This window comes from Tympanuchus pallidicinctus, unplaced genomic scaffold, assembly GCF_026119805.1.
Source record: "Tympanuchus pallidicinctus isolate F22 unplaced genomic scaffold, pur_lepc_1.0 scaffold28, whole genome shotgun sequence".
In the NCBI taxonomy this organism is placed as follows: Eukaryota; Metazoa; Chordata; class Aves; order Galliformes; family Phasianidae; genus Tympanuchus; species Tympanuchus pallidicinctus.
Window position 1 is genome coordinate 4,960,345 of NW_026294745.1, and position 25,803 is coordinate 4,986,147.

At 41.6% G+C, this 25,803-nt stretch overlaps 1 protein-coding gene across 7 annotated transcripts in view; it reads right to left on the minus strand.

The window, feature by feature from the left end:
- The window catches only part of GALNT9 (polypeptide N-acetylgalactosaminyltransferase 9), a 154,550-nt gene that overhangs the window by 69,560 nt on the left and 59,187 nt on the right, over nt 1-25,803 (minus strand). For all 7 annotated transcript variants that reach the window (XR_008208653.1, XM_052691084.1, XM_052691085.1 and 4 more), the window contains 2 exons: nt 4,962-5,128; nt 2,685-2,859 (listed from right to left, as the gene is read on the minus strand). Coding sequence is in view for 6 of the 7 variants with exons in the window: in XM_052691084.1 (XP_052547044.1) it covers nt 2,685-2,859; nt 4,962-5,128 (342 nt within the window). In the remaining variant the exon portion in view is untranslated. The remainder of the gene's footprint in view (nt 1-2,684; nt 2,860-4,961; nt 5,129-25,803) is intronic.

The window sequence follows — 25,803 nt, forward strand, 5'->3', positions numbered from 1 at the left end:
ACACAAAAGTCAGAGCAGGAGTGCTCAAATCTGCAGTGGAATGAAGGGAAAATCAAACAGTACAAGCTTAAATATCTCTTCAGGCATGAATGTGCAACTTTCCTGGGAGCTGGTTTTTGTGAAAACTGTAGTGTCTGCCTTTCCAGTACACTGTTACACACTGGCCTCCTCCCATGCTTCCATTCCTCTCCACTCCTGCTGTCACAGCAGCAGCATTTGCTCTCACTGCCAAAAGCCTTAAGGGGAACGGGTCAGTAGAAACTCTTTGCTCTGTGCTAACACATTTTAACACCTGAGAAGCAGAAAAGCGGCAATTAAGCACAGTAAGATAAATAATTCAACAGTTAATTTGACCTGCCAGGTTGTGGAGTATTTTTTAAATATCTTACCATATTGTATTTCAGTTTAGAAGAAATGTCCCTAGAGAGTTATGCTGTGAGAGCAGCCTTTGAGTGCTATTGCGTGATCCAAGGCAAGAGCTCACCCACAATGGGATGACTATTGCTTGAAGAAAAGATGTAGGTTTTTTTATTGCCAGAGTTCTGCATATTTCATGAGAAACTGATGAAGTCCTTTTCTGATTCCCTTTGAATTTATCTGCCAGCTGATTAGGCAGGTAAAGCAGCCACAGAATGGAAGGCTAAAATTACACTGCAGGTAACTGACTGTTAGATGAAACACAAACCAAACAGAAAGTTAATGCTCTTTTCTGTGGTAAAGGAATTGGCTGGTTTTTAATTGCCTCACAAATAATCCATAGGCAGTTCTGAGTGGGAATAATCCGTTTGGCCACTGAACACATGAATACACTCAGTAAAAAGGGGAAAATATTCACACAGGGTAAGACTTAGCAGGAGAATGGGACACCAGTGCTTTAACAAGCCATTCCCTCCTGACTACCAAGTTGGTAGAGATCTTGAGTGGGGGTACTGGTAACCTGGTGGGAAAAAATAAAGCAATCCACATAGGAAACCTTCCAGTCCCTCCTAGTAAAAGGAGATGAGATGAAAACTGGAATGACAGGCAAACACACAATGCATGATGGGCAGAACTTAAACTATGGGGAGACAGACAGGATGAGGATTGAGATGGCTGTCAGCAGCACCAGAGAACAGAGGAAATACCAGAAAGAAACAACACTGAGCCTCCATGTGCAACTCAAACAAGCGGATATATTACATTTCTGTATGCATTTGCTATTCTCATCCATCTTCTGCAGCTACTCCAGAAGCCAAGTGGTCTCAAAGCAGCTGCACAGACTGGCTCAACAGTATTATTGAGACTTGTTGAAAGGAGAGTACACCAGGGAGAATGAGGTATACACAAACACTTTTTATCTTGGATATACACACACTCATTTACTGAGTAGTCCACGAACTTGCTGCGCTGATTTCAACTCCTTCTGACATTAATGCAAAGCAAGCATTAAAAAAAAATCAACGAACACAGCCAGATGCAGCCACAAAACCTTTTTGTGCTTCCTGACACCACTGCCTAGTTTCTCTAGGTAGAATACATCAATAAGATACCAATGTCCTTTACAAAATAGGTAACAAAATTCCCTGCAAGTCTCAGAACCTGCAGCTCAGGACTGACTAAGCACCAGGAGCTTGCTCTCCCCAGCACCAGGCTGCAGCCTCCAGTTCTGCCCAGTAGCTGATATTACCTTACATAAACTTTTTCAAAGATCCACCTGCCCTAAAAGTAAATAAACAAATTAACATCTTAAGCTTCTAAAACATAACTCTGTTATTAAAGTCTCTGATGGGGCAAAAAACAGGGTGAATAGAAACCAGGTGCACTTTATTGCATCTTCCATTCATGAGCATACAAAAATAAACGCTCCACTCCTTTGCAATTAAGTTGCTCTCTGGTTGCAAGTACAGCTAATTTTAGTTTTAATTTGGGGATCTCTCTCTCAGAACTGCAGAGTATAATCAGCTCCACCATAACCTTCCATCATCATTATGAAATACCAGACTCTCTTTGGAAAATACACATTTTACACACTGAAGGTCCCACCAGCTCTTTTTCAGCTGACTGAAAGTTCAGGTTCTAACAGTGCCAAATATTGGCCGCTAAGTGGTGCTGTGAAGATCTGGTCCATTAAGATCGTACTGGTGCTAACCACAGCTAACACCCTTCCTTTCCAAAACGGAGAGGATGAGCAAAGACACACTGATTTCAAGTCCCATTAAAAATACAGGAAATATTTCCTTCCAAATGTAAATGTAAGAAAATTTACAAGCAAGTCAGATTTATATTCAAGTTTGTAAGAAGGAAAGAAAGAAAAGGTCAAGCAGATTAAATAAAAGTAGTTGAAAACATGCATCTGCCATGAGCAGAGAGCCTCCCTAATGGAATGTCCACGTCTGCCTGCTTCAGAGGCTTTGCATTCATTTCAGTTTAAATTACTTCTCTCTCTGCTAAGCTGTAGTAGAGCAGGGACAAATGCTTTTCCTATGAATCTTGCAACCACTGCAGAAGACTGTTGACAATATTGCAGTAATCACAGATATTATTCAAATATAATTGCTAATGTGAAAACACAAGCTGATAGTTGTGTCATCATACAGTTCTTCAGCTGCCCTGTTGAGTGAATCTCTTTCACAGCCTGTGAGACACAGGGCAAACTGTAAGAGCACGGTATTCCCCACTCCCTGTGGAAACAGCCAAGGACTTACCAGCCAATGTTGAATTCCACGTGAGCATCAAAAAACCCAACAACAGGAGAGGTTGCAGCTTTCCAGCCTTGGATTCTGGCTCGAATCAGTCCCTCTCGTTTGTTATTGCGCACTATTTTCACCAGACCTGGGTATCTTTTATTGACATACTGGTCCAGGTTAAATTTGAGCTCAACTACAGGGGGAAAAAAAAAAAATAATAAGAAGAACCCACAAACATTCAGAATGAAATCACTGCAACAGTCTTGCAATGCTGTGCTTTACTTTGATTTATTCTGCAACAGATCCTTGGTCACTTTCACAGATACAAAGGAAGAACCACAGCCACGGGACAGAGCAATTCCTGAGATACCAGCTCAGAAAAAAGCACTGCACATCAGAGCATATGCTGTCAGCCTTGCAAAGACAGAATATGGCACGAAGGATCTGTGCATTGTTTTGAAGAGCTTGTTTGTCTAAATATCTTAAAATAATTACAGTTTCAATTCTCTGATGATTTGCATTAGGTTGCAAGTGGCCCCTGATGGAATAATTCTGAACTTGGAGCAGAGTAACACGGGAGTTATTGGTGTTTTTGGGGCACCTGATTTACACTTTTCCTTATTGAATTAGAAAAATAACCTCAATGGATTTTGGGTCAAGATCTAATTCAGATCAGAATTAATTTCCCTTCACTCTAAGTTCTCCCTTAGATACGACTAATATTATGTGATACCAGGCTTCTTCTCTGTTAAGCTAAATGGATCTTGAAGATTTAAAATAGGCTTTTCTTTTTTTCATTTTCAGGCTTCAACCACATAGAGCTGAACTTGTTCACTCCTTCATTTCAGTAGGCTTACAAACAGGCAAATTACTAAAATGGTCACTGTACTTTTAAAAATCAATCCAGCTTGGTAATTCATTTACGCTACAGCTTACTCATAATGAAGCTTTTACTCAAATATATTTATTAGGAAAACTTAGGAAGCTTCCATGATATCAGGAGCCTCATTCTTCTGATCTATGTTACACAGTAGAATCATTACCATCCAAATAAAAGACCTGATAAATCTCCAGTTATCTAGAAGAATGACAGAGAAAAGCCATATAAGAGTTCACTGAGAAACAATGAATCCAATTCTCTTCTGCATTATGCTGACTGAAACACTTTGTAATCTCACGTAATTACTCCATAGGTTACAGCGCAGTAACTGAAAGCAGAATTGGACAAAAGGTTTCTTAAAACTCCCTATTCTGGGGCTTATTTTTGTTTTAGTGATTTGTTCTTTTCAGCATCCTTTCTGTCTGGGCATCTTGAAGAAGAACAGCATCTAAAAACTGAAAGATTTAAAGTTCTTGAGTAGCAGCAGAAATGCCCAACTTGAGCCTTAAAAAAAAATAAATAGGATTTAGAAGCTGCAACACTTTTAGAAGATTCAATTATAACAATTTAAAGCACAACAATATTGCTAGTTATCTGTATCCTAAAGGCAATTCCAACCATCCTATAAAATATATTGATCAGTAGCACCCTACGTGCTCACCAAGAGTCTGAGTTTTGATGGCTCTAACTGAAGTGCTATTTTTACATTAAGGAATTACATGACCCAACAGTCATTTTGCATTTGCATTGCATTTGCAAAGTCTAATTTTTTTCCTACCAAAATGAAAAGAAAGAAATCAGATTTCATAACTTGTGTCAATTCATGTGTAAATTGTGAAGCAGCAAAGTGTGCTTCCATGTAAAATAAACCATTTTCAAAGAGAACCTGTAATTTCACATTCCTCTGGAAACAGAACTTCAATTTTTGGTCTACTGATATTGATATTGCTCTGGCTGTCCAAATTTGGACAAAAGTTTTGTCTCTGTATAGAGATTACTTGTACAAATGTCATTAATTCTGTGAGGATTCCAACAAAGTCAAGAGGGCTTATTCACAGAGTATTTATTTCCTATATAAATAGTTAATATTTACTGACAGCTTTGTGCAAGTGGCTCAGTGAATCATCTCCTCATCAAACACAAACTCTTGGAAATTCTGACTTCAGGGAGGTATGTTAACTCACACCAACGTACGGTCTGCCTTATTAGCCATTAATCAGTGGTTGTGAGCATTCATCAGTGGCTGTTCAGCTCCTTGAGCTGTTTAAATACACGCCATCTCAACGCTGCTTCATCCAAAGCTAAAAATAATAATAATGTATCATGTAGAAGTGACAAAACTCTTTTTGATTTGTATTTCATGCTCACAAATGACACGAGATAAAGAACTGAGAGGAAAGCTTATGTGCATTCACCATTGTCACTGTTGTCATCCACCAGAATGATCTCCTTGAGCAGATGTGAGGGGGTGTGATTCACAACACTGTGCACGGAGCGCAGGATGACAGACAGTGCCTCATTAACAAATATAAAGACCACAGAGATCTGGGGCAGGTCATCTGTGTAGGTCATCTGCTTGCACCTGAAAAGAAGAAAAGAACAATTAAAACCCAAGCAGCCAATGGGAGGTGAAATACACCGCAAAATGTCCTCTCATCTTTCATTGCTCTCCAGCAAATAGGGGTTTACAGGCTTCCTTACTTCTGACATCAAATGAAGATGGGGTAAAAACTGAAAAGAAGCAACATGGCTAGGAGCAGCTAACTTCTTATCAACCAGGTGAAAAGCAAAGCTTATCTGTATGTCATACTTTTTTAATGGATCTCAGTCTTTGGGGTGTGAAAAACATCTCTTGAAAAACAAAAGAGTATCAGAGGTTTTGCTCATAAATATCCTGGAGAAAGCCCACAACCCCAGAGCTTGCTTGTGCTCCAAGGGCACCCATGAGAAAGCCTGCTGTTAATCTGTAACTAGAATTCATACTTTTAAAACTAGGACCTTCTAAAGTGAACCGTGCCCAAACAGAGCACTTGCTTCACTTTCTGATTCTGCAGCTTGTGCAGCAGGAACCAATGCACGCTGTTTGTTGAACACGCAAGCTCCCACTGAAGTATTTGCAAAATGAATTTGCTCCACCTCAGTATGCAGCTATCCCCACTTATGCATGTTATCATAGATAGCAGTCCATGTACCCTGCAACACCATACTGCCACGTTTTAGGAGAATTCTCTCCCTCTAGCACAGAGGCCAACTATAAAAAATTGCCTACATGTTCTCACAGTCAAAAGCCATTCTGAATTACCATAGTGATTTCTGAACCTGCTCTCTAAAATACTGCTAATTGCATCACAGGAAATGACTTTTCCTGCTCTTATCAAACTTTCTGACCTCTTGCTTATTACTTTGGCATAATGATGACTCTTTCTATCCACTACCTGCAGTCACGGGGGTGGAGAGAGCGGCAGCCACTTGACTGCTGGATCACCTTTGGAAATCTGTCATGAATTCTAGTAAAGTGCAATTATTTATAATCCCTACCCATTCCTGCACTATTTGCACAGAGAGCTGATGACTTGCCTTTGATTCCATGGCTACCACAGCTGCTAACTGACAGCTCGCTTGAAGGCCTGTACCATTGAGAGGACCTCTGTGTAGAGCTTCAGGCTAAGCTGCATTCTCACACCATCTAAACATGCACCTGGAAGAAGGACAAAGATTTACAGGAGGTGTGAACACTCTGACGCAGCCTCCTTTTGGAATTTCTCCTTGAGCATGATTTTCCTCTTGACCACACCAACGTACCAAAGAAGTCCATTACGAATACTTCAGAGACACGAAAGAGCCATCAGCTAAAAGCAGGGATCTTGCAAGATTTCCCCTGACGAGGGACAGCTTTGATCTGACAGCAATTTGCTTCAGAGCCTCACTTTATATCAGCAGGACACAGCAAATTGCATCCCAGTAAATCAGGCTGGTACCCAAGGGCTGGGTGTGCTGCCAGTGGAGTGAGGCAGAGGGCAGTCCTGCATGGGAACCCAGAGCCAAAAGGGAAGAGGGAAAACGAAGGAATTGTGTTGAGAGCTGCAGAGGGCAAGGAGAAGAGAAAGTGCAAGTGAGAACGGGGGCTGCCAAAGCAGCACTTGTAGTGGAGAGAGAGACAAGCAATTCAAGGCAAAATGAACACAGTACCAGGGGCAGAGAGGCATGGGTAGATGGACCAAAGTATTTTGTCTAGGAAAAATTGGAGCCACATGGGAGAACAGCACAAGGCCTCAGTGATTTATGCTGGGCTTCATTTGACTTCTGATCAAGAAATTTGGCTGAGCCTTTCTGGGGTAAGAAGTACTTCTTGTTCTAGTAAGTATACTGGAATACCTGGTGTGGAACACCCAGACACACTGGATGCTTTTATAAAGGGCTGTTTTGAATTTATCCCTCCAAGGCTAAATAATTTCTATCATTTCTCACTGCTGTCTCCCTTCCATCTGTTCTCCCTTTTTTCTGTTAGCAGGACATAACCAAAAACTCCATTATGTTTCTATTTGGAAAATGCTCCAACCATTACACATTTGAATATTTCAAAGACAGCTACAGCAGGAACATCTAGATGGGCCAAGGCAAACCTCAGAACTCAACGGTGGTTTAAATGCTGCTATCATTTTACTTATTACAAGATGAAGAGCTGCAAAAGAAGCTGTCTGCCTGAGCAAACTTCTCAAACTACAGCAGTGATTTAGGAGTTCATTTCCTAAAGATTTCCAGTCAACCTTGAACTCCCAGCTCCTTAAGTCACTTCAGAAAATGAGATGGATGTGCTGAGGTAGTCAGGAGAAGGCAGTGGTCTACTAGCAAACACTGCTCATGATGTCTGAGAGCACCAACAATCCCAGACCAGGGACCTTTTCTTAAAAATCAGAGGGTGCCTAAGTGCTTTGTTGGATTGCTGCCCAAGCCCTTCCCAATGTATTCTGTAATTAGATAGAAGCTGCAGCAATTTACAGTTAATACTTCCTTCATTTCAAGAAACTCTAACCAGCAATTGACACTCTGAGCCAAGACATTAGCAAGTCGCAATCAAAGATGCTCCACCATCAAAGCACAGCTATGCCCACTGTATCCTTACAGCCCCTTGACAGCCTCGCAGACCAACAACAGACCAAGAGCATTACATGGAGAACCGAATCCTTTGTCAGTGTCAGGAAGATACTGAAGTCCTCCTTGGTGCAGCCCTTGATTTTGGCCCCAGAGCATGGCAGAGACGTCCCTGGAAAAAGATAAGGCCATAACCAGCCCACTTACTTATAACAGCAAAGGACATCCTTCCAAAAAGTGGTTGGAGTAGCAGCCCAGAGATGGAGGGAAAGCATCAGAACTGAAGAAATTGCCCATTTCTTGTCCAGGAAAGGAGCAGGGTGCTGCCATGCCCTCTGTTTCTCTATACTTGGTCTGATCACATTAGGAACTGTGGCTATCGGATGAAGGAGGACAATTACAGTATTGAAAACAAATTAACCAGCACTAACCGATCTGGGAGAGACAGACAGCATAAGTTTGACCTACATATCAGTTAGCAAAGGTCTAAGCTGGCCAGGCATGGATCATGTTCAATGTTCTCATGATGCTGAATTGCGGTTGTAAGCCGTCTCAGTGCACATCAGCAAAGGATGTGAGCTCACACAAGGAGTACTGTCTCTCCAGGGCAGATGAGCACACTGCAGAGAGACACACCACTGGATGCATCTAGGACCGGTGGTTCCAAACAAAGGCTGATGATGCCATGGCTAATCACTTCCACGGATCAGCTGAGGATGGATTAGATCTGATAAGTGAAACAGCCCTTCAGGCATCTTTCATACAACACGCTAAGCATCAGACCTAAGGCATGCTGCTGTTGTCTTGGGAAGAGGCTTTGAGAGTTCTTGCTCTGCATTGGCTACTGCAGAGCCTGGCTGGAAACCCAGAGGTATTTCCTTTGCACATGATAGAGAGCTTGATGTCAGATCATTTCTCTCTACCCTGGAGATGGTTTTCACTCATTCCTTCCCTTGCATTGAACCAGTTCCTTAAATGAACATTTCCAAGCCAGCCCCCCGAGCCCAAATGTGAGCACTGTCTGTGCAGGCACAAGAAAAGAGGAAAGGATCTTCAGCTTGGAAATGGAGCCTTGGACATAAATCATGTACTAACACAAAAAAGGTCACAGATTAGAAACAGAGACAATGAGAAAACAAAAGCTGTTCAGCTGAACAGTAGCCTGCTCATGGTAGCCTGTGAGCCTGTAGGCAGAAAAGAGAAAGATATTTTCTTTTGTCTGAGCCTCCATTGCCCGGCTGCTGTATTTTCTCTATTTGTATCTGATCCAGCAGAAATACGTGCCCTCTCTTTATGCTGCTCTTACAGTCCAATTGAGTTGCACTATTTTTTTGAGCAGCTGACACTACTGCTGTGCTGGTAGTTCAGTGGATTTCCAAGGCAAGGAATTCCTACTCTCTTTTTCTGGCTTTCTCTCGTCTCTGTATACTTGCTAACACCAAAAATGAGTTCTGCTTGCAGATCTTAATGTACTGAGTTTAGAAATGGATTAGGCAATACATTTAGAGATTTCTGACAGCTTTACCCTTCAGGAAGAAATGCAAACAAAATTAAAGCTGCTTCATGAATCTTTAAAGTATTTAATACAAGACATGTTTTTCCAATGAACCACTGGGATGGAAATGATTGTGGGTTTCTCTCCTTCACAAACTTGATTGGGCATGCAGAAATCTCCTCTGCAGTTCTGGCATAAAAAAAGCCTCAAACTGCTCCATACCCTGAGAGCTGCAGGATGGTTTGCATTCATGTTTTAAAGCCACAGAGGGGGAACGGGGCGCCCACAGATACACGACCAATGAAAAGACAAATATTAATATTAAAATATAATGGATCTCTTGTTCCTTAGTGCTGGCAAATACTACTTTTGAACATCAGCTCAATGTGTATTTTGAATCCAGTTAAACCAAAGGCTCAGATTACTCTCACGTACAAGGTTACCTTTTAGTACCTTAATGCTGCTCTGATTTAGTAACCACGGACAATTTACAGCAGCTAAATCTGTAAATCTAAAGGCTAGTTCAATGCCTCCTTTATTTCTCCAGAAATCTGCTGAGCTTTTACAAATAGGGCTAGGTGCAATAGTAACTTTCCAGGTGCAGAAATAAACTATCATTACTTTTTGTTCGACGCTGGCAAAACAGTGAAAATGTGACATGTTGCAAATATCTCCTTCCCCAGCATGAGAGTCAGTGCTGAGCTCATGAGACTGGCCAGTCCAAGGCAAAAGGCAGTGACAGGCTACAGAACTGATTAGCTTCATGGGTCACGAATCTGTCAGGCAGAGGGCTCCAACTCTTTCCTAATTAATTCTCCTTCCCCAAAGGTGTTAACTGTGTAAAGCCATAACATTCTTTTTCTGTTGAGGATGGATTTTTCTCCTCTATCCCAAAGAAAGAAGAATAAACAGTAAACATTTGGGTGCAAGGCCTACTTTTGCTTTCTCTTCCTGTTTTGCAGCTTAAGGAGGGCACTGCAAGAATGAAATAACATAAATAGAACCGAGCAAGGGAGCAGTGGCAGAACACTAACACCCTGCATGTCTTGAGAGAAGAGGACCACTGTAATTAAGGGCCAGGTAAAAGAAGGAGCCACAGCTTTCAGAAGAAGCCAAGGACATCTGGTAAGGCGATCAGTGCCTTTTCACCATGGCCACCCCTTCCCAGCCTGTCCCTTCCCAGCGTTCCCATTATGGGATAACCTTCACTTTGATTTATCATAAAGAGCATCAGCAGCTTTTCTTTCTTCCAGGATTTAGCGGGAGAAGCACAGGTGCAAGATATAGTGCAATTCTGGTTAGGGCTGTAAGCTTGTTAGTCTAGGCAGCTCCATTAAAGGGTTTGAGGAGAGAATGTTTTTCCTCCATTGAATGACAGCTAAATAAATTGGGATAGTTTTCCCTCCACCCCTGCAAGCACTACGACACTCCTGTATGTCAGTACCTGGACACTGGCATTGACACTGACTTACTGTATCCATCAAATTTTAGGAATCTCCTTAACTGTTCTTCAGCACAAACTGTTCCTCATCCCACAGCACTTTGTACTCCAGGGGAGTGAAGGCAAGTCTACTAATTTGTCTGGTATAGTGATACTGATGAGCATTTTCAGGGTTACAATTAACAGATCTTACATCTACCCCATGTGATAAGTGTTCCTAGCAGCATTTTTCTCTTGCCTCCTTGATGCACTTTTCCTTATTCTGTACCCGAAAGTCTAATCATCACTCACAGTCATCAGAAAAAAATGTCAGGCCAAATCCTTATTTATATGCTAATCACCTTATCAAAGAAAACTGTCCTTCAATATTGATCAGAAACAAATTGTGGGAGAAAAAAGATAACATATTTTCTATCAGTTATGCACTTTCTTCTTAGCAACCACTCTCCAAAGCTCACCTGGCATTGCTCACCTGGAACCAATTTGTCCAGATGAATTGCAGCTTTACCATGATGTGCTGCATACATCTTTAACAAAAAGCTTTCCAACGTGTTCCTAAACGTAACCTGGCAGAAGAAGAATTGCAACCTGTGGAGGCTGATTAACCTACGCTGCATTAAATCAACGCCAAAATAACAACCATATGCAACCACGCTGATGCCCCTTGCAGTAGGGCCAGGGGTGTCACAGCACACGTCTGTTCCTGGCGACTTCCCACCTTCTCTGGCTGAACAACTGCAACTCATGCCTATGGGATTTCCAAAAAGAAGAACTGCAGCAGCCTTTTTATACCTTGGAATGCTCTCTGTCACACTTCCCATAGAAACAGCCCGGATGTACAGGACTTTCTCTCCTACAATGCTTCCAGTAAGAACCATTTCAGGCTGGTAAACTGGCAGCTCTGCAGGAAGGACAAAGCTCCTCATGAAACTGCAGTGGTGCTCATCAGAAAAGATTTCAGGAGAATCAGACATTTACTTTTCATAGAATCATAGAATCATAGAATCACCAAGGTTGGAAAAGACCTAAAAGATCATCCAGTCCAACCGTTCACCTATTCCCAATAGCTCCTACTAAACCATGTCCCTCAATACAACATCCAGTCTTTCCTTGAACACCCCCAGGGTCGGTGACTCCACCACCTCTCTGGGCAAGGGAGGTCCTTATTTGTTTCTTTTTAAATGCCAGCTCAGTGCAACTGGGACTAACTGCTCTGCATTGTGCACTTAGTTTGGGGAGGGAAAAAAAGCCCAAAAATAAAACAGGATGTTGATTACCGTTCTACTGGGCTTAATTCCTTCCTTCTATAGGATAGGTTACTTTATGTGCATGGTAGGAAGCCTTGAGAACTGCCAATAAGTGACAGATGGGTGACTATATATGCACAATTAACATACACAGCATGAAGAGGTCCCACTTGCAAAGCCCATTAACCCTTACGTTGAGGATTGTTGGACCCCTCAAGAACAGCTGCCACGCACATCAAGTAAGAGGCTCTGTGTTTCAGTGAGGTATTTCTGGCTTTCCTTGGGGAAATAACACCATAAACGTGTCAGCATGTCTCATAAACATATTGATTTATACACATATCAATGCTATAAACTAGTTCCAATGGCTTTTAAAACAAGCACCTTCATTAACACAAAAATGGGTAAGAGCACATGTTCAGATCCTGCCGTAGTACTTGCCTCTTCTTTTGGTAACAACTTGAATCACCAATACATTTTGAAATACCATCTGTAAGGAATTTCCACCCTACCCCCTAGTGTGCCCATTCAGATCTGCCTATGGCTGGATGCATGCTGCATCACAAAGCATTAGGCTGATTGCAAATTAATGGAGAAGTTGAAATCTGCTTTCCAGTGCTCTTCAAAACTCCCCAAAGAGAATTTATTCTCAATGTGACTTTATTTTTAATGGTACTAGACATATTTAAGGAAGATTCCCATCTAAAGTTCAAGTGACATGTATTCTGCCTTCAGATGATTTATTAGACGCTAACAGCATTTTTAGGCTCTCAAGATTTCGGAAAGATTCTGGTCCTTGTTCCCACTGGATTTTTTGCTTGCACCCTTCTTAAGTGAAAACCAGACAAGTGTGCACACAGTGGTGATCTTACAAAGTTCTGCTTTGAGACTGGAGATGTCTTTAAACTTGAAGCTCAACTGGAACACAAACATCTCTGAACCCAATGAAATTGTACTAAATAAAGGCAAAACCAGAGGAATTTTTCAAATTCACAGTAAGAGTCATTCAATGCCAAGTTCTTACCAGCAAAATATATTCAGAAATCATTACCTTTTTTGCATGACTTTTTCAACTGAACTCTGGGAACTACACTCTCTGTGTAGGAGACAGAACATACTTTCACCTCAGTGCTTTGCCAAAACCAAGACCAGATTTTTGCTTCCCTGTGTCCTTCTGCCCAGCCTGCAATGTGCAGTCAGCTCCTCAGCTGCATTTCTGACAGCCTAGAGATGCAAAAGCAGAATTTGCATCCTAAGATGCCACCTCGTATGGCAATTTCTTTCCCATCACACTCCAAGCTAATGACATATGTTAAAACAAACAAACAAACAAACAAACACAGAGGAGATGAAATCAGAAGAATAATTTTCAATAAATGCTTTATAAGAGTAAAGTCACTGTTTCCTATTTGCACAGAAGCGTTTGCCATGTCCTTGAAGCTATTCGTTATTCAGATAATGATATGTAAATACAGAAAGTTACCCTTGACTATTAAAAAATCGCTGCAAGTATGTAATGCTAAAAATTCAAGGTAGTTCTGCTCAGTTCTGACTATCTCAATCCCTCAGCTGGCGCTCCCAGCGCTGGACAGAAGCTGAGTATCACTGCTATCGAGAAATGTAGGGCAATAAAAAAGTTTTCAAGGTAACTGTGCAGAGCTCTTCACAGATTTCATTACAGGTTTGCTGTCACGTTGCAGCGTGGTGGTAAGGAGGAGGATAGAGGAATGCAATCATTTTCCGCTATTACTTCAGCTAACAACGTTTTTTATGGTCTCGGGAGGACATACAACAATGTTTGGCAAACAATCTCTTCTTTAATGGGCTCCAGTGTTTTTCACAGGAGAGCAGCTTTAATCTCTGGTCCAATCCAGTTATGCAGCAGAATGTTTCTTTATATCTACGTACAAATACAGGATGGCTGAAGGAGTAAACAACTAAACAGAAGGTTGGTCATAAACGGCGCAAACCCATCCCTCACTGCCTGCTGAACATGTAGTGAGCAGCTCTCAATGCTGCCCTGGCCCAGCAGCAACAAGAGCAGCGGTGGCCCCGAAAGGCAGCGCTTCCTCAGACATCTCAGCGCATCGAGGTGATGCAGGAGCCTATGTGATTAACAAGCAACGGCCTTGAAATGTTTAAGCAGTAGTCACAGGGTTTTTCCTCTAGCTTTAAATAGATCGGTTTCTATCAGAGTGAAAACGGACCCAAGTTTATGGTATGTGGGAAGAATTATGGTTCAGACAGAGCAGTGTTCCAAGAACAAATGCATAAAGAACACTGATTTAGCACTGAAAATGGGAGTATTAAATCCATGATGTTTAGATGCTTTATATGAGAAGCTGGCAGCAGTCACAGCATGTTTATGAAAAGGCATGGCAGGCAGGCAGGGAGGACAAATGAAGGTGCATGTGCCATGGGCTCTTTCCTCATCACACAGAGGGAGGAAACTGCCCGACAAACTGAGCCTCTTTAACTGTAGATGATGGAGCACATCTGGAGAGCTCCATGGACTCGGGAGCAGGACCCTGCAGATTAAATCACTGGGCAAGCAGCTCTGTGAAAACCTCACAGCAGCTGGATACTGATGTGCTGATGGGACTTGACTCCTCTTTACATCTTTCTCAGTGACAAGGCAGGATTGTTCTTCGATTATTACAACTACTTTGCAAAACACCCCATTCAAACAAAGCAGTTAAGCACGCCTCATATTCACTGGGTTACTCACACACTTATAACTAGGAACATATTTAAGTGTTTCATTGGACTGCAGCCTAATCACACTTTTATAGCTTTTGTTTAAATTAAAGGCTAGCTAGAGGTGAGCAGCACAGTATTCAACTATTTCATGCGGTTAGAAGTTAAATGTTAAGAAGAATTTCTTACCCCAGAATTATTTCAAGCACTTCAGAAAATTTACATTAGATTCCATTTTTGTTACATTTAGAAATAAAAACATTAAAAAAAAATCCTACAACATTTGCTGTCTAGCAGGGACTGGCATCTAGGGTGTACATTTCATAACAGCAAAACAGTTTAACACACTGGGAACTTTCATATTTACGAGCTCTCATCCCAATTCAGAAAAGAGCAGTTCAGTGTGTGCCTTCTTTTCACTGTGGCAGACAGAAATCAGGCACTTGTCCTGACCAGGCAATGTACTTGAGTGTGACCTCAAATATTTGACCAAATCAGGTACAAGTGCTTGGCTTTTCACATCTCCCATTTCAGCAGTTTAACATTCATGCACTGCTCCTGCCCAAATCTGCCTGCTTAGAAGCAACTCCCTTTGTTATTCTGAGCTGTTTTGAAGTCACATCCTCAATATTTGAAGAGTGAAATTAATTTGCCACCAGAAACAAAAGTAGCACTAGGTGCTCTGCACAGGAGGAGCAGACTCCTCCCGTTTCCTGTCTGCCCAGCAGACTGAAGCCCTGTTCACAACCACGTCCTTCTTCATCCCCCACCTACAGACAGACACACTCACCTATTGCAGCTGGGCTATTTGCTCAAGCCATCTCACAGGGAAACTTTCCCCACCTTGTTCCCAGAGATTCCCAGATCTGTCAGGCAAAGAGCTGAGTGCTCCTCCATGAGCAAACAGAATGCATATTCCTCACCACTTGGGCACGCTTGGGTTAATAACACCAAGGCAATAAGCCACTGAACTAGCTGTAGGTCATGTATTTATTTCCAGGCAGTGTAGAAAATACAGGAGCAAAGCTTCAATGTCATTTTTACCTCCACTTCAATGCGAACTGCACCATGACCCTCTGTGAGAACTGTGTCCGAACAGAACATCAATGGAAGGAACAAAAGCTACAGCTGCTCACTTTGTGGATAGAGGTAACTGAAACTTATTGCTTTCCTTTGGAATTTAAGGGGTACAGCCCAACTCAGCAACAGCACCGAAGGGTATTTTGGTGCACTGTTTTAATTATTGTTGCTGCTATTACAAGTATTTTATCATCACTCAAGTCTGAACTGCCACTGCTGCCAGGAAGGTCTGCTTCACACTACCCCAGTGGCTAGCCCTGTGCTAGGTCATTTTGAAGACAAAATACATAACTGCAGGCTAAAGGAAGTCTTCAAGTGTAGAACAAACAATATACTCATCCCTCGGAGCAAAGAAAATCAACTAATTAAGGGACTAGTTGACAATCTGAAAGCAGCTCACACAAGGCTCTGTTCTGAGGGAGCTTTCTGCATAAGCAATACAAAATTAGAGATGAAATTTCTTGTAATTTCTAGTTACCTCATGCCTTGTGTGTGCTGCTAAGACCAAGGGAGTTTGGATTTCACTTGCTGACTGTGTGGCAATCGTCCTCATTTTCTGCATTTAATTCAGACATGTAAGGAGTGATGTGTCTGCCTGGGTAGCCAGCCCTGCTGTTCACCACTGAATGGCTTCTTGTCACTGCTTAAGCGATTCCTTTGTGATACATCAACTATACTAAAATCCTCTGCAGAAACTGGAAAAGATGTTGCCTCCCCTTCTGCCACTAATGTTAATCTTTTGGTGAGCTAGGACCTCCCCGCTTCCTTTCAGGGGAGGAGAGATAAGAAACACAGATTGGGAGCATATTCCCAATGCTATTTTCATGTCCGTGCCAAACAAACATACCAGGGGTTGTCAGAACGGCAAACCGAGGGTTCTTAGCTTTAGAATCTGCAGCCCATAGCAAGTTCCTTGGCAAAGGAGAACTTTGCCTCATATAATCACTGATTACAATTGTAGGCACTCATCTTTCTAAGACAGAGCACATTCTTGAGCACTGAATGAAAGAAATGATACACTAGAAAAAGGGAGCATGCCGTGCTTTTCCCCAGTGACCTGCTGTTACAGTACTTCAGCTCGTTAAAGTTCCATTACAAGCTTTGTGTGTTAAAGGAAATTTCTCAGTTGAATCTCCACAGTGCTCACAAGGCTATTCCTCCCAACGCACAGAATCGTCAAGAACCACAGAAATCAGGAATCTGATTTTACACCACATTTCACACACTGAGCTCCCCTTATACATAGAAAGTGCATTTGCTGAGCCTTAGGAACACACACTGCGAGCTGCCTGCTCCACAGGGGTCGCTTGTACGTTCCTACGCAGACAAGAAAGAGACGGCCAAGCCTGACCTGGCTCTGGCTTTACAAAAGAGACACGAAGCTCCTCAGGGCTTGCTCCATGTTTCAAAGAAGTGTCCAGGTGGGGACTCTGAACTGCTGCAGGATTTCTCGAAGCCAAAAGGATACAGATCAAAGTTGCACGCATTCACCTGAACAATCATTTCTTCCCATGATCGCCAGTTGGTCAGTCAAGGGAAAATAGGGCACAGACTGCATGGGAAGCAACTGTGCTGGGACCTCCCCTGGAGCTGCACCCGGCAAGGTGACCTGGTTTGGCACAGGTTTGTTTCTGAGTGTACAGCAGAAGGTTTAGAGGCAATACAACAGAAGCCAAGATTTTTTTTCAGAAAGCTAGAGTAATGGAAAATAGAGGCCCATACTTCAACATCATAAAACTATCAAACAGCTTTTAAGTGGCAGGTGCTGTTTCAGAGAAACAAAACCTTGGAAGGCATCTAGATCAAACTACCCAAGACAGGGAGCTCACATTTGCAGCCTGCAACAGTCCAGTACCTCTGGCAAAGGAGAGCTTTAAGAGTCTCTCATTTTTATTAGCACTAAATTCACTCAAAACAAGAGACACGGACAAAACAAGCAAGAAGTGACACTATTAAAATGAAACATGGCATCAACTTGGAGTCCACAACTCAGTTTTATTTCAGACAAAAGAGTAAATTGTCTGACATCTTGGCCTGTTCATGTTTTCGCTGTAGAGACACAAACAACAACTAAAAAACCTTTATGTTATTTGACCTGAAACCTTGACTTTTTTATACTCTGAAACAGACCCAACTGCAATGAGTACCAAAATTCGATTATTTTTAAAATTACATTATGAAAGCAATTGGAGATAATGTGTATCCATACCTCACATCATCAGCTGAACTAAATTTGCGTGCACATTTTAAGCAAGAAAAGAAGAACATCCTCTAAAACATTAGAACTCCTTCAAAGCTGTAAGAAAGATATTGGGTACAGTGTAATAGCGATACATGTAAGATGACATAAAAGGAAAAGAAACACCACTCTGAATTCATTGCCTGACTTGTTCTGTTACCTCTTTTCATTCTGTAATGTAATACCGTGGAGCGTAACATAACATGACAGTTCAGAAATTTACAGGAATATCCTTTTCTGCCTGGAACTGATAGTGGGCAACCATCAGACACCGGCCCAGGGGAGGCGTACGGAAGAAACTAAGATGCTAGCACACATTTGCAGGCACTTGGCTGCAAGTCACTGCTGACCTCAGTAGTGCTTCAGCATTGCAGACACATACTTATCTGCAAGAGAATAACACACGCAACTTGAAGACAGCACCCCACAATCGCTCTTCTCAAGGGGAAAATATTCCTGCTATGAAAATATTACAACTCTCAAGTTCAGGAAATTACTACATTCTACAATAAAAATAAAAAAAAATGGCAAGGGTGGTTAAGACACCTGTAAAGGTGCAGGACATATGAGGCACATCTAGTTTTACGATCTGTGAGAAAAACTGAGGATGAAAAGGAGATTTTTGCTCATCTCTTCCATTTCTCTCAGCTGAAAACCATGCTGCCTCCAGCCTTGCGCTGGACGAGGACCTTGTGCAGCTTCCAATGCTGGCAAGCTAGTTCAACTTTGCAACTCTGTTGAACAGCATTTTTCAATATGTGTTACCAATGCAGAAGTTCCCTCGTTTCCTTATGCCTTGAAGTTGTTAACATTTTGTATTGGATTCACTTGGAATCCCATTTAAACTGTCTGCCCCAGGTTTCCAGGGGAGAGATCTCTGGAGGACATTACACACTGCACACATCTAAAGCAATGTTTCCACATCTTCTCCTCCTCCACTGTATATAAAGGCAGCCTAGCTGACCACTTTAAATTATATGTCTAATTGTTAGTCACTGTTATGCAACCTACCTTAGGTAAGTTATTCATGCATTCAAGCGTACTTTCTGGTGCAGACAAATTACAGGGAATGGCTTCCAGCCTTACTGCATTTAAACACAACATTGCAATCAGTTATTGTTCATGCTCCCTAGTTAATCAAATTCAGCCTCCACTAAATCTACATTTATTAGTGCTGACAGTCAAGCAGAACTCGTCTTCAACAATTAATATACAGAAAGACACTGCAAAAATGTAACAAGAGGAAAATTACTGCATATAATGTGTAAGATGAGTTTTTGGAAAAGGTTGTTAATTTTTGTAATTCTGTTCAATTTAGACTTGCTGATACTCCTTTCATTATCCAATGGACCACTGTTAATGATCAAGGTCTATGTTACATACTTTGTGATATAATTAAAGTTGCTACTTAACGGGAAAGCCTAGCTAGCGCTAAACAGAAGAGAATCAATAATGAATCAAAATGGGAAAAAAGCTGAGAAAATTTCTCTATACACAGGCAAGTAGAAGGCAGTATTACTGGGCTGCAACCTGGGCAGTCTCCTGGTCCTACCTCATGGCAGTGCTCTACTGTTGTTGATCAAGCAAAAGCAGTTTGAGAACCTTCCTGATGACCAGCTGGCCTCAAATGGTTGGAAAGTTTCTCAATAATTAGTTTTTATTATTGGAAAACAGAACCATAGTGTAATCAGTCTTCTCACTGGAGAAATTTAACATTGCTTAACTAATTAAATATCCAAAGACCTAATGGTAACCTGAGATGCTGGAGGCAAAATTTCAAGTTTGCATTCCCATTAATATGCTGTTAGAGTCATACTCCAGCAGAGCCTGGGAGAAGACTTACAGTACCTTCATAACCAGGATCAAATAACAACTACAGGTCTTGGTGACAGCTGTGAAGGTAGAGTACAAATGCAGGGTCTAGCTGAGGCACCTGTGATCCACACAGAGTTTCCTTTGCCAGCCAAAGGAATGGGTGATGTTTCCCTTCCTTTGTGGGCTTGCATAGTCCCAGTCTCAGTCCTTTACAGCCAAACAAGAAACACATCTCAAATTGCAGCTAAAAGCTTTTGGCCTACACAGGGGTACACAAATAAGCACAGCTGGCCCACAGGCAGCAGAATGAGCAAATTTAGATTGTCAACTGATATCCCCAATAAGCTGAGTGCTAGGCAGTGTGAGGTGGTCAGAGCCCAGCTCTTCTCCGAAGCAGCAGCACAGGGACTTGCTCAGCCCATGCCAGTCCCTTCTGCTCCCAGGCAAGGCAGAAAGGCAGCACAGAGCAAGCACATCTCATAGGCACAAAGGTTCCTGTGCTGCTAGGGAAACACAGCCTGAGGAAATCCCCGCCTGCATAACCGAGCAGAGCTGGCCAAGCTCTACAGAAAGTCCCAGAGCACGCACATACACATGCTCCCTTTGGTCTGTTCAAAATCCACATCTGTACATTGGTTTGGGATCTAATTAGAACACTTCAGTTAGTTTCATCTCTAACACAACTTCCCTTCAATAAACAATCCCAATCTGTTGCCCAGAGGTGATTCTAACCAGTCCATTTTCTGTTTTTGGTTTTTCCTCTCCCTGCTTCATATTTGCAATCAGAATGTAATTTTTTTTTTTTCTTCAGAATTTTAACTGCTTTTATTTTATTTATTAAGAGGGGAAAAAAAAAGGTTGAAAAATTTCCTATTTAAAATAAGCCTCACTGAAATTAAAATACACTTGTACCTGTACTGTGATTGTGAAACAGTGAATCACTAAGCTGAAAGAGGAACTGTTTAATTTCAATGACTGTTTCACTTCGCTTCAACCCGACATTAATCTGAAAATATTGGAAAAGGCTGTTGTTAGAAAAGTCGTTATATTTAAGCTAAATTTTTCATGGGAATCTAAATGCTTAATAGGTCTAAATATTTTTTTTAAACAATCATTTCACAGAAGAAATTCAGTCTGATACAGAGCATAGTTTCTTCTTTTTAAGTTGGTAATCAGAAATCCTGGTTCCTTAACAGCCTTCGATCCATTCCAATTTAAATGCTTCCTGCAAAGGGAACCACAGCAATGTGCTCTGGTCAACCTGGGGGGAATCTTAAAGGTAATTTGGAGATTTTCCCACCATAATCATAAGTGATGTGAAGAACACGCTGTGTCCCCAGAGGATCTGAAAACTGGGTCATGAGGTAGAGAAAGCTGCAGGGGTGGAGAAAATCCAACAGCATCAGGTCCAGCCCTCTCCAACGCACTGATCCAGAAGTTGATGCTCTCTGAACACCATCTGCCTTGATGGTGAGGAGCTGCCTGCTCCAAGGGGCCCCAGCAGGGCCGCGGCACCAGGCTGCTGCTCCTGCCCTGGTGACACACAGCTGGATAACGTGTGCATCATTTGCCTTGGGGATGCCTCAAAGGTCACAGTGAGCCTGCAGGGCTCTGCAGCCTGCAGGAAGAGCCAAAGTTACAGGGAGCTTCCTGCATCCTCCAAAGCGAAAGCTCAGCACTGGAGCAGAATTTCCTATAGAAAGGCCGTTTCTATCTGCTGGCCTCAGACGAGCTGCGGTTATTAAACCCTTGAATGAACAAATCAGATGTCTATTTACCAAGTCTGCCCCTTGATAGCACTATTTGATCAATTCCAGAATCCTTTCTGATAGGTAATTAAAAAAGCTTTTCCTTAGTTATAGTGTGGAGTGAACCATTAATTACACTTCAGAGCCCCAGAGATGCAATTCTTTTTCTATTGTGAAACTCTATAGCGAGCCACGAAACGCCTGCCTTTATACAAGGACTGAATAAATGAAAGTAATTTCCTCGAGACCTAGATTCCTCTGCTTTTTATGGCTAAAGACTTGAGTTGCCTCAGCATTAATAAGTTTGTTCTTTAGGGTTGAATTTTCTCAGTACAAACATCCATGACCATAACACAAAGAAATATTTTCTTTGGCTGATAGAGCCAGCAGACTGAATCCATTTATTAGTATTATTGTTATCACTGAACTGCCACAGTGCTCTTGGCATCGAGTTGCACAGAAGAGATCAGTTACATTGAAGATCTCCAGCAAGCGACAATTTCTTGTCAAAACCAATTCAGCCCTTATGGAAGCCCCAGGATCATATTAACTTTCCTCAAAAGTACGTGTAATGCATCACAGCAAGAGGTTTTGACAAGTGCACGTGTGCATGTGTGTGGATGTGTTTGGCATGCAGAGAAACCGAGTTATTTGAATTGTAAAGTCAAATGTTAGGAAGTTAGAGAAGGCTGGATTTACAGGTGTTCACCCTGTTTCATTCAACCTCTTGCAATCCACCCTTCTATATCAAAAAGAACACAGGAATTGATGTTCTCTTGGGAGATGATGCTTACATTTGAAGCACCCAGTTATCTGACACTTCCCAATTTACCAGGATGCCACATTGCAAAATAAACTGTGTTTGAAAGCTTGAGGGCCTTTTCCCTCCATGTCTTTGTAAGAAATTCCATAGGATTCTGACTTCTGTATTCTTAATCCTTGATAATGTCAAAAATCTACTGCCATATACAGAGCTGCAGCACCTCTATCTTTATGCATGGCTGGGAAGGTTTGAGTGCGATCTCTTGTTACAGGAGCACAGACCTGTATTTTGCGCTGCAGCAGTGAAGGCTGTTATCCCCAGAAAGGCAGAAGGATGGCTATGGCTGCTCCTGGATCTACTGTAGCAGTTCAGCGTACTCCAGTTAAATCTGCTCTTCTTTTCCCTCTCAGCAACCCCAACAAATTAAGTCACTTGAAGTCAAACAACTCAGCAGGGATTTGGGTGGTTGATGCCGGGCACTTCAGCTTAAGTGTGAGATTTCTATCTAAATCTTGGCTGTGTTGCTCCAGACTTACTTTTGGCCATTCAGTCAAACACTCATCCTTTGACATCATAGTAAGGAGGATGCATACACAGCCTAGCAGGTTTCACAGAACGTCCTTGGACAGGATTCCAGGCTGTTCTACACCTACACACGTCAGTAAAGTCAGCTGATACAGACACGTGTGCTTATGCTTTCCCATGCATATGTGTTGGGGCCATTAGCCAATACAGCACTCAGGTTCATGCCATCACAACCCTCATTTTTACGATCAAAAACATAAATGGAATTGAATCCAATAACATTTGACCACTGAATAACCTGGAGAGTCAGAGAGCACGCCCTGGCTTAGCCATGTGTTGCCAGGGGAAAATAACCTATTCCTTCCTATGTGCCTGTATGACAGAGGAAGTAATCCCATCACAAGTGCTAACAATTCCCTTGTAGCAAAAATAATCACGCAAAAGTCTTCTGAGGTACTTCATAAGTACTTCTGGAAAATTTACTCCAAAATTTACATAGTAACAGTCAGTAGTGACTGGACCACTATTTCACAGTTATTTTTATGTAGTTTAACAGATCAGAAAGATATCTGAAAGTGAAAAATCTCAGGTCAGTCCAATTCTAGGGTTATTAGCTGAATGTGTGTAAATACTCATTCGTCAGCCATAAGAAATCCTGAATATTCTGCTCCACACTGAACTCAAACACCTTTCATTCCTGCTGCTTGGTCTTTGCATCTTTCCTGAGCTCAGCAGCACAGCACTCAGCTGCTTCAAGGCAAAAAGTTACTCGAGAATTAAAAAACCTGCTAAAAAATCAGCACAACTTCGATACCAGCACATTCTATGCATGTGAAATCCAACATGGAATGAAAATACTGCTCAAGGTCACATTGAATATACTCACAAACTGTTGGAGAGGTTTTGCATTGTTTTATATAGCAAAATTGCAATTTCTATATATTACATGTCTCTTGAAACTAAACAGCTTGAAATATCAAATCACAGTATGTTTTTGAACTGCTTTCCCCAGGGTTGTCGGCTCTATGCAGAGAGACAGGGCAAGCATTCAAACTGTGGGAGGTGCAATAGAGAAGAAAAAGCTGAGACATTTATTACACCACGTTAGGATCAAACTATCATTTTGCAATTATTATGTGAATTGTAATTGCAAGCAAGATATTTACTGTCATTGCTTCAAACACAACACAAAATCTGCTACCGATTTAACGATTCTCGTCTCAAAGAGAAGCATTCTGAGCGCAGTTATATTTGAGCTGGCAGCAGATAGGAAGGCAGAACCCAGCGGCGGTTTATGGGAAAAGCATTTGGGCACAGCATTGCCCACACAGGCTTGCAGACTTTACTGCAGTGGAAGGACATGGCGGTGACTCCAGTTTAGGGACCTTCACAGTCACACTGCCTGTGTAGTCTAATGTACTTTTAATTTGCTGAGTGGGGATGAAAATACCTGCTGAAAACCAATCACACTTCCAAACGTTTACTGAATATATGCTAGAAGATGGGAGAAAATGCTCATTCTACCAGAATGAAATACTGGAAAAAAATAAGTCAAAGATAAACTAAGAGTTCAAAGATAAAATGAACCAAAAGGTGTTATTCATGATCAAATTTATTCTAAAACAAGATTAAACCTGGAATATTACAAGTCCTATATTTGTATAGTAAAATCATGTTTACTTTCCTAAGTTGTGTCTACGAAATCCAGACAAATCTATACGCATGTATTTTAGTCTGGTTTCCTTCAGAGACTCGCCACGGACTCTGTACATCGCCTTGGCCATCAATTCTACCTTGCTTCTCAACTGAAGAATGAAAAGTGCTTTCTTGTTAAAGACGGAAAATACTGGGAACAACATAAGCATAAATCACAAGCAGACTGAGAAGCTGCTGTCCATATAAGGATGGACACATTGGTTTCCCCACAGCTATTTCTCAAACCAAAGTCAGGCTCAGGTTTGCCCTGTGGCTATGGAGCACAGCTGGAAGTAGCATTATAGGACACGTTGGATAAGAAGAGGTTGATTACTCTGGCATGCCAATACATGGCACAAGAAGGGAGAGAAAACTGAGTTCAACATTACAGACCCTGTATTTCTGCACATCTGAAGGTGTCAGAGACAAAAGCAAACTGACTAACAACAAAGAAATACAAAATCAGCACTTCATGTAACAGCTACCTTCCCCAAACTCATTTTTCATAGCAATTACCCTGCCACCCATAAAACACTATTCCAGAATCTGGGTCTAACCAAAATCATCTAAAGAATGTTGGAACACCACAAGGAAGGCAGTTCTTCATAACTCAGACAGTTATGCATGCAGCCCGGCCTTATGAGATTACCATATCAAAAAGCTTAGCTGAAAGAATCATAAATGCTTTCAACTGTGGAAGAGCACGATCTAAAGTCAAACATCACTACGCTGTGAATGCTCCCATGCTTCTAAGAGCTGTTAAGCTAGATTCAAACTTTGCAGCTTTCGTTTTTATATTTCCAGGTAGATAATTTATCACCCACCTGACCAGCAGCTAACAACAGGCCTGGTCAAACCTCACTGACGTTTACTTGAAAAAATTCATATTGCTTTTAAGGGACTTTGAACCAGAATCTGATGTGCAACTCAAACATTTGCATGACGATCGCAGTCTACCTTTTTTCCCAGGATAATTTCATTACACATTTTTATGAGGCATTGACCAAATGTGACATCAAAGCAGCATTTTTTTTTTCCCTTCACCACCTCTTTGATCTACGTTTTCTTTTGTACAGCAAGTATCTGAGAAAACAAATGCTGAGTCAATACTACTGAGATTAGATTAATATGTAACACAGCTAATGAAATTTGTGGTTAAGATGATGTTTTGTTTTGCTGGATTTTGTTTTTGGCAGCTTGAGCTGCCTAAAATCCTAATTCTATTGCGATCCACTCACAGAGCACAGCTGTTTTGCTTGGCTAAACTTTTCTCTCTGCTTAATATGATACTTTTTTATTTAACTTCCAGTTCTGCCTAGGAGCCCCAGTGGGTTTTTTAAAACAGAAGATTATTATTAGAAATTAATTAAGTATTCTTTTCAGTTCTGTCTCCTGAGAGTAGCTAGGCATTGCTGCTGAT